The 13,416-nt window shown below is 40.1% G+C and overlaps 1 protein-coding gene across 1 annotated transcript; it reads right to left on the bottom strand.

Moving 5' to 3' along the window:
- Positions 1-10,679: 10,679 nt before the first annotated feature.
- On the bottom strand, positions 10,680-13,068 carry cbln17 (cerebellin 17). Its single transcript, XM_079171054.1, has 5 exons — positions 12,782-13,068; positions 12,549-12,611; positions 11,435-11,518; positions 11,217-11,345; positions 10,680-11,135 (listed from the first exon to the last, which is right to left on the bottom strand). Exons 1-5 carry the CDS (start codon positions 13,029-13,031, stop codon positions 10,855-10,857), a joined length of 807 nt encoding a protein of 268 aa, XP_079027180.1. The 5' UTR covers positions 13,032-13,068; the 3' UTR covers positions 10,680-10,854.
- Positions 13,069-13,416: the final 348 nt, after the last annotated feature.

Raw genomic sequence — 13,416 nt, 5'->3', positions numbered from 1 at the left:
CAAGATAAATAGATTTTGTTTGCAAACTAGAGGTCAGCAGAACGAGCTGCATACGCAACATAGACACAATTATTAGGGAGCACGTGTTAGCAAACAGGTGGCTATTTAAACATCCAGCTTAAGCGTTAATCGGGATTTGTGTATTTGTCCACCTGATGAATGTAAGTCTGATATTATCTGTCATTTTTACAATAAAGAGCTTCGTTACTGCTGCTTAAAGACGTAAATAAAATGGGGTATCTCATGGCAAGTGTTTGCTTGACTGACAGGTGTCTCAGAGTGTTACACTAAACTGTGGTGGCTGTTGCTTGTTCAACCATCGACATGATGGCAGTGCAAAGTAAATGCTACTCAAGGCTTAAATACTCTAAAAGAGTCACAGATTGGATATTGTTCTTCTTTGGTCTAACCTCTAAGATCTTTTTACCCCTTTTTTGCAGTCATTACTTGTTGTGTTTACATGTTTCCTGTCATCTGCTTTCATTCGTAATTTGTTTCATCTTTATTAACAATGTCTCCTTGAACTACAATGACTTGAAAGAGACAGAGACAATGAACCGGATGTATTACGTGTGTTTCATTAATACTAATGAGCAAAGCATAGACTAGTTGCATCAAGCAGGTGTGAGCTCTCTCTCACACACACACACACACACACACACACACACAGTAATAGGGCCAGACCAGGGACAAAAAACAAGGCAGAATGATGATATTTCCCCTTGCTTGAACTACAACAGCGGGCAAAGGTCTCCATCTGTTGCCAGTTTAATGCCCCATAATAAACTGTCGACTCTATCTGTCAATAATGCCTTTATATAGTAACACTGCTTTCATTGGTCTCTATCTAAACAGGACACTTCTCAATGTCTCACCTTAGCTACAATAATGTCTGACCAGGAAGTCGGAGTATGATAGATGTTTTGTACAAATACTTTTTGTGCATGTCTGGGTTGAAATTGAACGTGGCCACCTTCTGCAAGTCACCATCTGTCACACAGCAAACACAACATCCCATCTGTATGTAAACATGCACAGATGTTCATGAACGCACCGGCTCTCCTTTTACATGCAATCAAACACACATGAAATAAATAATTTGAACATCTTGCGTATAGTCAGTTTAACTGTTGCAGCACGGTGGATAAAATCAGGTTATTATTATCCAGTCTACATGACTTTTATTTTTTAAGCACATGAATTCAATGCTGCTTGGAAGCCAGATATGAAACCTTCCCATCAGCACATGACAAAGAGGAGCGAGCTCACGCAATCGCCACAGCTGCTGCAGCCGGCGTCAGCCGACTGACACATGAACAGGGTGGGGGAAGCTCACCTTGATGTGGGACAGCCAATCATAGGCCAGTATACCCGTCCATCTCATGTGCAGCAACAGCTCCATAAAAAAAACCTCAAAGCATCCTGGAGAGTGGACCTGGAAAAACAGCAGGAAGAAGAGCGCATTCCATAACTGCAATGTCCGAGGTTAGATTCCGGCCTTGGGACCTTTGTTGCATGTCATACCCCTCTCTTTCTTTCTTTCTCTTTCTCTCTTTCTGTCTCTCTTTCCCATTTCTACACTATCCAAAATGCCACAAAAAAAATCCACACCCACCTCAGCAGACGTCCATCGGTTTTGGGCCTCAATCAAGAATTACCTGCAAGTCATAGAGTACATTTTTTTCTTATTCAATCTTTCTGAACAACGTAACATCGAGAAACTCTTGGCAGCAGAACACCGACACCTGCACAAGGTGTTCTCTCTGCAAATATCAGTGTATGTGCCTGTGTGCCCTTGTTTGTGACTGTGTCAGTATGCATTCATGTGTGTCTCTTCTGTATTGATTCTGCAGCAAGAGAATCAAAGACATGCGGGAAGAAGGCTTTCTAGTGCACAATAAAAGGCTAGTTTGTGTCACTCAGTAGGTTTACATGGAGCTTCACCCTCTTACTAATATCCACTCAGTCTTTTCATGTGGGGCAAATGTACGAAGAACATAAAAGACTGCATGGAAGAAGAGGGAGCGAGAAAGAGAGAGAGAGAGACATCAATCATTTGTTCTTTTCAGGGGGTTCAGACGTACAGTACATGGAGCAGGTTTGGAAGAAGAGACAGCAAGGTTGTTCTGCAATTACAATGTCTCTGGTGCTGTAAATGAAAATAATGAGGGTTGTGTTTCAACTAATTTTTTTTTATTTCCCCCGCCTTTGTCTGCTTATTAGCTTCGTCATAAAAGGGAAAGCGTGAGCCAGCAATATAATGGGGTAAGAATTTGTAAATGCTAAGAGTGTGGGTACGATTGAGTTTGAGTGAATTATGTGTTTGGACTTTGAAAGATACCGAACAAGGTGTGCGTGTGTGTTGTTGTTGTCTGTGCATGTGTGGGTCTTTGTATGATTGTCACGCACATCTGTGTAAGTGTGCATGTTGAAGAGTTTGTATAATCTGATTCAGGACCACGTCAGTAGAAGGACGAAGGGATCAAGGGCGTACTTAATATGGAACAGTGCCCGCCTCTAGCATGACAGCGGCCGGCAGAGTAACAAGATAAGAGTGCCTGAGCACCTCTTGTTTTAAGTCTTTTGTTCCTGGAATTGCAGAATTTTTTATAATCGACAGAAAGAGACAATTGAGGATGTTTCCTCCTTCGTGATTTCCAGCTCATGTTCACATGTATCCAGATCCTTGTGTTTCTGCAAGCAGCTTCCCAGTGCAAGCTCAGTGTTTACTGGTAAAGCTGAGGTCAAGGGCATTTTATCAGCAGCTGTTGTAGGTGGGGATACATATGCAAGAGCCAAAACCAGTGAAAAGCTCTCATAATTCAAAAGAAAATGACGCTTTTCAGAGTCAAAAGAAGCACAGACTAATTTGCTTATTCTGTGTGTTTACAGTGCGTTTTGGTGTAACTGGGAGTGAATTACAATCAAATCTAAATGTTTGAGTTTTTTTCTAACAAAGCCACGGCACATCATTTAAATCTCCCCCTTTGTCCCACAGCTGGACTGCACTTGCATAACAAACATAAAAATGGCAATGTCTGTCCTGGTATTCAATCTCAATAAACAGATTCTGCATTCACATGTAGACTCTGTAGACAAAAGGACAAGCTCTTGTTATTGGAAGCTTTCTGGTTTCTGTTTGTAGTCCGCGTAGAAGCTACTTATCTCGTTCCAGCGGGCTTTGGTTGGATGCAGGGAAACAGTCCTTCTGGAGAGCAAAAGAGGCAGAACACATTTGCTGAAATGCAGTCCGGGAAACCACCGGCTATCGCCTGACAATGATTTATATTTTTATTAGTTAAAAAATATTCTGGCTACATGTCGTCTCTTAAATCCAAGTGCAGTCTCGCATCAAGTTGCAAATTAAACAGTAAACAATGAGCAGGGCACGGAAAAGGAAGTCTTGGCCCGGATATCCGCTGGCTACACCGGAACCCCAGAAATATAAATCCTGGCCCCTACAGGCTTATCAACAGAAATACAACGGAACTAGAACCAACACTTTACAAGTTTAGAAAAGTTTAGGTTACAGGAAGCTCCAGGTTATGTGTCGTTAAGTTCCTGTATTTGAAGACAGCGATTAGTTACAGTCCTGTTTTCGATATGTTGAACGGTGATGTGAAAAGAGGTTGCAAAGAGGGATTGCTCCCTGAGGAGGTTGAAGACCAACAGCGTCACCATTTCAATGCTTGTACAGAGCAGCTAATTTCCTCAGGAGTCACATCAGAATCCCGTCAAAGTGCGCTTTAGCAAGACACTGAAGTCTCTTTATAAATTCCATAAAAGGAAAGGACAGGGGTACATCTGAAGTGGGGGATCTAATATGACGACACAGAGATCTTTTTAGTAGCGTTGGAGTATTGACATACCAATAAGCAACAACTGAGGTTCAGACTGAAGAGGCGAAACACACACACACACACACACACACACACACACACACACCCCAGAGGCGGTGTTCGCTAATTACTGACATGAGGATTCTCAAGGGGGCAAGGAAAACAGAAAGGCATCCTGGGACCTGTAGTGCCCTCAGGCATTGTTGGTCCTACGGTGCTCCCACTTAATCACCGTCGCTGCCAGCTGGTCACATGATCAGGGTGGAAGTAGGCCATAAGAGGGGAGCAGTTGTGTGTGTGTCAGAGAGAAAGAGAAGGTAAGAATAAGAGACCATATGAGAATAGTTAGACACACACAAACACACATATTTTAATATCTAAATATACGTACACAGACAAACAGGGAGAAGATGCCAAATCTCAGATGATAAGATGAACAGCCTGAGGATTTAGGAGGTTGAGCCAAAACACACACACACACACACACACACACACACACACACACACACACACACACGTTCTCACTCTCTCAGCTGAATCCATTGACATCTCTTAAAGATAAGCTGGAATTTATTTTGTCATCTCCATTTTGCTTTTATTTGCATATGTTTTTGAAACGTGTGACATGTAGATAAGCAATTTTAGGGCTTTTCCTCTCAAGTTGTCGTATAAAAATGAAAAACAAGTCTGTTTTAGTTGGCGTCCTCTAACAAAACAAATGTGCGCAAACAATTTATGGATTCAAATAACATGGAAAAATCCTTCACACACGTCAGCCTCCAACATCAACAGAGGCCAGAGCTTGCTGTTCTGTGCAAACATCTATCATTCTGCTGTGTGCTGTCATCTTCAAATTGTCTTTGTTTGTGCCAAATCATAAACAAAACCATTTAAATTTTGACACTGGTGGCAGAGTTGGAGGTCATGCAGTGAGTTAGAGTGGCTCCAGATGGTCTCCATAATGTACTTTATGTACTTGGCTCAGAATATGTGGAACTTAATATTTGCAATGAAAGTTTAAAACAGGTTCATACAGATTTTGTGATTACAGTAACTATAATTGATTTTTTCAGAGGCTGTGGAACACACTGTAAACACAACACTGACATATTATCACTTTATAAAGTTGACACAGTTTTGCCAACATGGAGCAACATTACCATTCATTTCAGTTCATGTTTCTCACAATGGTGAACGTAGCTCCAATATTCACTCTCTTATTGAGCTTTTTTGCAATTAACAGCTACCGGCCGCCTAAAAATGACACAAGAGCAGTGAAAGTGAACCAAAATAGTAATGTTGCAGTCAACTATAGCTAAACAATGAACTGAAACTCACTATAAAACTCTGTAAAGCCGAGGGGAGTTTATATGAGAGTCCTCTGTAGGTTCATCACCACCAGCGACCACTTTCACATTGATTCAAAAACTAGCGATTTATCCGCTTTAACAGGACCCTTCTAAGAGGGTAAAATACATAAAGCACAATCTATCATGCTACAGACCATGAAAATATATTTCAACATTTTAATCAAAACTTATTCCTCACTATTGAACATGGGAAAGTTAAAAGAGTAGGAGAGTTTTGTTCTATTACAAATATAATGTAATAATGGACACAGAGAGTTAGACTTTGTAAAGTGATAATGAAGCACAATAATAAAAATAAACGAGGTGATAGTGAAACCACATTTCTATTCTCAATTGAATTTGCAAAAGTGATCCAGAGGAAAAAGAAAGTGAAGCCTGAAACTGTTTACTCAAATAAAGTTTAACTGAACCGTTATGTTCAACTTACGGTAAAAACGGTTTCGCACAATAACAAGTTCTAAAAATATCCTCATCAAATTACAGTGCACACCAAACAAAATGCATTCAAAATGGCATCAGCAAACACATGATGCTGTGAGCGTCAGAGGTGCCTCATTACCTTCCGGTTTGACAATTATCCTGTCCTATTGATCCATCGTCAAATCAACAGTGTGACCTCATGTTGGTGAGCTGCAGAACAGATATAAGGAGGACTCAACCTTCACATTGAAGGGCTGTCCACACAAATGAGAATCGATCCACTAATATTTGTTGAATGCATATGACACACAACGCACACACTCACATTCAAAGAAGGGAGAAGACGTAAAATATTAAACAAGCTGCTGGCAAATTACCAACTTGATATCAAAGAATGACCTGTGGTTCATAGATGCTATAAAGCTTTTAGATAAATCCATTACAGGTAGACCGTAAAAACAACCCACACATAAGCTCACACACACTTAAGATCAATATCTAATTTGACACAGACGTCACCTTCACCAGATCTGCGGAGCAAAGCAAAACACAAAGTGACCTCCAATCACAGAGCAGTGACCATATGGCTTGTTGTTTTTTTAATATAGGATGACTTGTTGTAAAGCTGTCACAGTTGCTCTGATGGTAAATGATGATGAATCAGATAGGTGCTTCCCCAAGGGGATAGAAGACTAACGCAGGCATCACATCCAAATATGTTGGTACTATGGAAACGGAAATGAAAGTTCGACACGACAATTGATCGTTTTATCACATGAAGTGCGTTGTGAAGTTGTCCACCTTTATTTTTGTGCAATATAATTTCCGTGTAAAAAAAGTGCAAAGGAAACAGACTGAGCAAATTAAAATATGACAGACATGTGACTTAAACATCACTCAAGCCTCTGTTCCACTCAGAGATGTTGCAGCAGTGTGGACCATTGTAACATTCCTAAAATGTAGACATAAATGCCATGTATTTTTTTGCCTTCTTTCTCAAAGTTATACAACTTCAACGATAACTTCTGTTCCATGACCTTGACCTTAGACGCACAGATCAAGGATTGGAAACGTGGTGAAGCCAAAGAGGACGGCTGTTTGATTTCATTTCAGTGAAACTGTAACCATCTGACTGTCAGCCTTGGTTGAGAAGCATAGGAATCAACTGTGGGTGGAAGGTCACCCTCTGCACATGATATGCTACAGGGGAGGGAATAACAGAGCCCATCTTCACCACGAGTGACAATAAATGGTTCCAAGTTCACTTTTATTTGTTTAACCAGGATTAATACGTAAACAATGTTGGTGCTATCAGGTGGGACAGTAACGTCTGTCTGTGACAGCAGGGATTTATATCTCTATGACGGCCTAATCTGACGTTAATACCATCTAAAAAAAAAAAAATGGTGTCATCTGATCTCGGTAGAAGTCAAACAGTAGCAGAGGGGGGGATATTAAAACCTTTTTTACGCCCACTGATATTACAATTCATTTTATAATAACTGGCCACACTGAAGTAGGCTACTCGTCCGTTGGAGCCACATATTTAAAAAAAAGTTTACTTTTCCAAAGATTGAGACAATCTACACTTACTGCTTCTGCTACAGTTACCAGGATTCTCCTCATCAGTATAAAAGAGTCCCTACATGAAGAATGTACCATCAATTGTGAAAATGTATAGAAATTAAATCCAATACCACTTCAATTCGACAGAGTTTACCGAGAACTTTTGGTTATGACGTATTTTGAAGCTGAAATGGAAATATCATGTGTTGGAATACAATTCTTCTGTTATTGAATAAGGCCCCACATGGAATACCTGTATTGCAGAATGATTGGATTGTGTGAGGTTGATTGGCTTGATTCAGTTTGTGCACAGGATTGACCAGACGGCTCTGTGTGCTGCAGCTGACATAGACGGTGTGGGAATCACCAAGTGACTTGTCAAGAAGAAAAACATTTTTACAATGCAGTGTCCCAGCGAATGCATGTATTGTTTGAAGCACTTGAAGAAGAAAGTAAGGCTTTATATATTGTGCGTGCGTGCGTGCGTGGGATTGAGTGTGTGCAGTAGCCCAGCTCTTTTGGCTTTCTCCCTCCTCAGTGCTGCATGGATTTGCATCTCATTGACAAAGTTTATCAGCTAAAGAAGCCACTCAGTCTTTGTGTTACACCAACAGAAAGACTCTGTAACGGCTCATTTGAATCATAAAAAAATATGTGTCCTGTTATTCTCACTGACTCAATCCAAATGGGAAGGACAAAAAAAAATAAAAAATAAAGTTCTAATTTTGTAGCCTGTTAGTCCCTTCTGAGGCTGCACAGTAGTTACAGAATGTATATATATAGTTTTCTCTCGACAAAGAAATACACATACAGATATAACACACAAACACACATAAATCACACTGAAACAAGCCCTGTAGATATAAAACAGACAGTCTGCAGCTACCATTTGTTCCGTGCAGTCAACTGTTGCTGGAGTTTGACAGATTAGAGAAACCCCATAGGCCCAGATGACTGATGTGCAGCATTGACCTTGCCAGGTACAGACGGTGCAGGCAGGCAGGCAGGCACGCATGCACGCACACTATGAGCAAATGCATATGTTTGTAATGAGCAGCCATCAAACCAGCTTGTATATCGACTTTGTGCCAGGTATGTGGGCACATGCATGTTTGGATACAAACAATCATAAATGCTGCTGTATTAATGCTCTGAATGTTTTATATAGCTCCTTTAAACTCAGGAGCGAGCCAGGCAAGCTTCATCTTGAGCTAATCAACTCCATTCTCCAGCAATATACTGAACGCACAAACATGACATGGGTTTCAACCTTCTCGTCCAACCCTTGGAAAGAAAGTGAAAAAACATAAATCCCAGAATATGGAACTATTTCTTTAAATCCCTATAATGCAGGACATTATACCCTAAACTGAACCTAATCCTAAATAAGACTTTTGACAGTAAATCCAAGAAAAGTCCCAAAATAGTGCACTACCAGAAGAAAAATGTGTTCAAATGTCATCACCGCGGAGAATTGTCCTCGGCCTTCTTCATTTGGGGAATATGGAAGTTTATTTATTTTTGTTAGAGAGAGGAGATTGACGATAGAGATGACAGAGTAAAACTGATGCCTTCAGGAGTTTGGACTTTGGTTCTCAGTATCTAAGCCGGCACTAACCACAAATTGTACACAAACCTTAAATCAAAGTGATTAACTGTGACATGTTTGAATGAAATATGGGTCAAATAACCTCAACTCGGCTCCATTCAATTACCATAAACTGAATGAGGACGAATGAGAATAAGCTTGCCCATTCTTGTCCTACTGTTCTTTAAACCATAGCCCAACTGAGGCAAGAATAGGTCATGGGATGGAATTCAACTGTTCTGCCTCCATTGGTTTCTCAGGCATTCATTCATTCCTTGCCAAGTTCACCGTGGCGACAGCAGGCAGGGAAGCAGCTCTCTTTCATCTGGTAGTGGAGCAGAATAGCCATGAAAGGATCAATATCTCTGAAGAAGCAATACAGTTTGTGTAGCCCCTGTGTATAACTTGGCTTCTTGCCAAGACAAAATGTCGAAAAAACTGCCTTAATTCTGTTTATATTGAATGTGTGAAAATAAGATATTGGTTGTGGTTTTACTGGATTACAACTCCCGTCTCCTGACTTCACCTCCTCCACATGCCTCACACTCGTGGAAAGAACGGGGTTTGCATTCTTGCTTTTGCCGAGACGAGGCCTCCAGCATCCAATTATTTCATTCCTTTAAATGCCTTCACAGCAAAACCCTTTCAGAGGCCTGTTCTCTCTTTCTTTCTGCGACTAGGACGTGATTTCACTCCTTTATGTCTTTGTAGCCCTCCCTCTTCAGTCACCGCTGCCTCGAAAGCAATTCACAGTCTCTAAATATACCGCTGCCCCTTCTCTCCTAATCTGTGTGCCAAATGCCATGGGACCGATCAGTTAAAACAGATGGGAGCAACTGTCTCAGGGTCTCAATATAGTTAAAGAGGACGCAAACTCATCTCCAGGAAAAATGAACTCTCTGAATGATACTCATTCTCCGAAACCTGATATTCCCACAGCTGCTAGACATCACGCTGTGATGAGTCCCTGTGAGGGAAACCCTCTCCCTCATCCACTTATCTCCTTCACTCTTCTTTAGTTCTTAGAAAATCCTTTTCTGTGTGTAATCATAATCTCATCCGAGCGGATCCATCATTGCCAATGAGACAGTTAATGCAGCAAAAGGCCCTTGAAGTCATTCTGTCATTTCTTTTTTTTAGAACTGTGGAGCATATACAGTTCATCTAATTTGAACTCTTTTTAAAAACACACAAAAGTAGGGAGGCACTAAAGCAAAGACACAGGATGCCTGTCATTTCTGTACACAGTTTCCAAACAGCAGACCCATTTCTATTTGACGTTTTCTACAATGTGTTGGACAGTTCACACTAACATTTCTCTATTGTTGTTTATTTTGTATCAAAGTTACATCCCTTCTTTCTATCAGTATACCTCACTGGGATTAAATTATGCGATATCAGATATTAAAAGTGTATTTATTTATGTTTTCAAACTACTTTTTACATAATTCTATACTCCAATACTAAGACTTAGCGCAACACAATGAGGCGACAAAAGGCTGCCCTAGAAAACAAAGGCCCAATAGGCCCAATCCCAATCCCAATGATAAATAAATAATAGGACAGCAAAATGACCTTGGCAACGTCAAAACATGTTACGTACGATTGTGGGTTTTGATTTTAAATTTTTTACTGCCTGACTTTAATCTCTTCCAGGCTCTTGCTTTACAGAGTGGAAGAGGTAATAGTCAATCAATTACCCATTTTATTCAAAACAGAATCATTGAGCACAATTAACGCAAAAGTTCAGAGTTTGCATAAGATCAGTTAAATCATAATTGATTATACCGACAGTATGTAAAAGTTAGGATTAGAAAAATGCCACTTTAACATTGTGTCTTAGTAACAATAGTCCAGTAATATAATAGCCTGTTACAACAACACTCACAACATCAGTGGAGTTTCTAAATGAAGATAATCACTTTTTTTAAATTTATTTAAATGTTTTCATGTGATGACACAAAAAGCAAGTCAGATTCATAATCACATTATTTGATGCAGTAAATCGCAGTCTAGCCAATAACAACAGGATTTGTGACAAATGAATCACACAGCAGCCTAAACGACACGCTCACAGTGGGAAGAGAAGGGTGCCACTGAAGGTGTTGTGGTTATCCCGATCGTCATAGAGAGAATAGGTTGATGGGAGAACCAGGTGGATTTCGTCTCCTGCCATCAGCTCCAAGACAGCAGAGTTAGTGAAATACTTGTAAAGTGTATCTTCCTTCCACTCCACGTTAAACATGATCCTTTGGTTGTTCTTGTACACATATACACCCATAAGACCTGTGTGGTTACCACACACAGTGAACTGGATATAGTAGACCCCTTTGACTGGTGCTGTGAAGAACCCTACAGAGTAAGAGTAGAAAATGAAAAGCAATAATAATTGATTCATGCAGACTTACATGTCCATGTGTCCTGAAGCATTACCTGTAGCTGGACTGTAAGCATTGCCAACGTTGGTGAAGACCTTGCTGTATTTCAGTGTGATGTCTGTGTTGTGTGGTCCAACATATCCTGCATCAGTGAGAGCTGTGTAAAAGGCCACCTTTGGTTTCTCTGTTAACATAAAAAAAGGTCAATGTATGCAATTAAACGTAACCTGGAGCTCACAACAAGTCCATCAGTTCACTGACACACTTCATCACCTGCATTTTCTCTCTCCAGCTGGTCAATCCTGGACTTGCTAACGAGAAGTTCACTCTCACTGCTGCTCAGTCTGGTCTGTAAGTCTGGAGTTAATGCAATGACGAGAGAATGTTTACATGCACAACAAATTATGTACATATTGACTCTCGTCTTATCTGTTGAACCAGTAATTCAAAATGTTCCACAAACGTTAAACCTTATTTAACTCTCACTGTCCAACAACATTTGACTAAATAGGTCATTTGTTGGAGCCGTTAAAAATGATTCGCATTGGTCATCTCTCATGTGACAGCTGTGTGGTTAAGGTTAAGGACTGCTTTCCCTTCTCCATGCACCTTGTTTACTTGTCGCAAGTAAGGTTGTGTCACAGTTACTTTTACTTCCGTTCATTGTGTGTCAATTTTTAACCATGCTAGATCATCATGTGTCTAAGGATGTTGGTCTGTCAGTCAGTTAACGAGAACTTTTGTACAGATATTCATCTCCAGAGGATGAATCCTACAGCCTTTAATGCCCTGACTTTTCCTCGAATTTGAGATTGAAATTTGTGATTTCTAGTGAAATGTCTCAACTATTTGATGGATTGCCTTGAAATTTGGTACACGTATTAATGTCCCCTTCAGGATTAATTGTAATCACTTTGGTGATTTCATTTATTTTATCTCAATTTAATTTAGCCGCAATAATCCCATTGAGATTTGGAATATCATTTACAAGGGGGTCCTTGTCTAGATGGCAACGTAACTGTTTCACACAAACACCAAATAAAAACACAAATAACAGACTTAAAAAACTAAACTGCAAAAAATAAAAATGTTTAAAATATTTATCAAATTATCCTTAATCCTGATCAAAAAATAATCTAGTTTATCTCGGTAGATTGCACCAAGATCCAAGGTCCAAAAACCTAATCTATTCATTTTCTATCTAGCGCCATCGTCAGGTCAAAATTGTTTTCAATGCTCTTTTTTTTAAACTCTTTTTCGTTTTAAAAAAGCTGAAACTAAAATTATATTCGATGATGTACATATGATACCTTCAACAAATTAATACAACAGAATAGAAAATAACAAACCATGAAAAGTATTAAACTAAACACCGTCAGTGAAATACCTGCATTCTCTCTTTCTAGGTCACTTGTTTTGCTCTCGGTGGCAGTCAGTCGAGTTTCTTGGACTGTAAAACAGACAATTACAGAGCAAACTGTTAACATGCACAACAAATTGTACAACATCTTGACTCCCTTCTTTTGACCCAATACTCAAAAAATATACTTGAAACACTTCAATCTAACTGTTAAAGTACAACATTATGAACACTCAACAGGAAAAGCAACCAGTCTTTACCAGAATTCTCTCTCTGCAGCAGCTGAAGGTGCACCCTGAGCTCCACCACCATGTCTCTCAGAGCCCTCACCTCCGCCCAGATGTCAGGGGTGGTTTGCTTTGTGGTCAGCCCGATCGATTCGTCAGCTGTGTCTCCTGGAGCGGTCTCCTGAAACTCTCTGATCTCACCCACCTTGGAGAAACCCTCCCCCTGAGCCCCTGACCCACACAGACTGAGCAGCACCAACAACAAACCACGAACAAGCCTCATTGTCCTGTGACACGTCCTCACAAAAGTACAGTGGGACAGTTGAACTGTCTTAAATAGTCTCCAAACTTCAGCTGGTTGAACTAATGGGAAAAACAACATGTGTCTTGTGTTTGATAGTTTGACTCAAGGCCTCAGGTAATTCAATATGATCACATTGCTGGTGAGAACATACAAGCTGCTACAGACTGGTGGAACACTAACTATAATACCTTCTCATGCAGTCACAGCTGTGAATACACCCTGTTTATTAATACACACATAAACAAACTCACTTATCCTAATGCTGAGGCCTTTTAGTGTGACTGAAGATTATCTGATTAAATTCAGAGAAGGGGGTGTAACCTTTTTCTTCACTCTGTCTGACTACTTATCTCATTCTCTCTGA

Source organism: Pholis gunnellus (assembly GCF_910591455.1).
Source record: "Pholis gunnellus genome assembly, chromosome: 13".
In the NCBI taxonomy this organism is placed as follows: Eukaryota; Metazoa; Chordata; class Actinopteri; order Perciformes; family Pholidae; genus Pholis; species Pholis gunnellus.
Note: the sequence above shows the minus strand (reverse complement) of the source record. Positions and strands in the feature narration are given on the sequence as shown.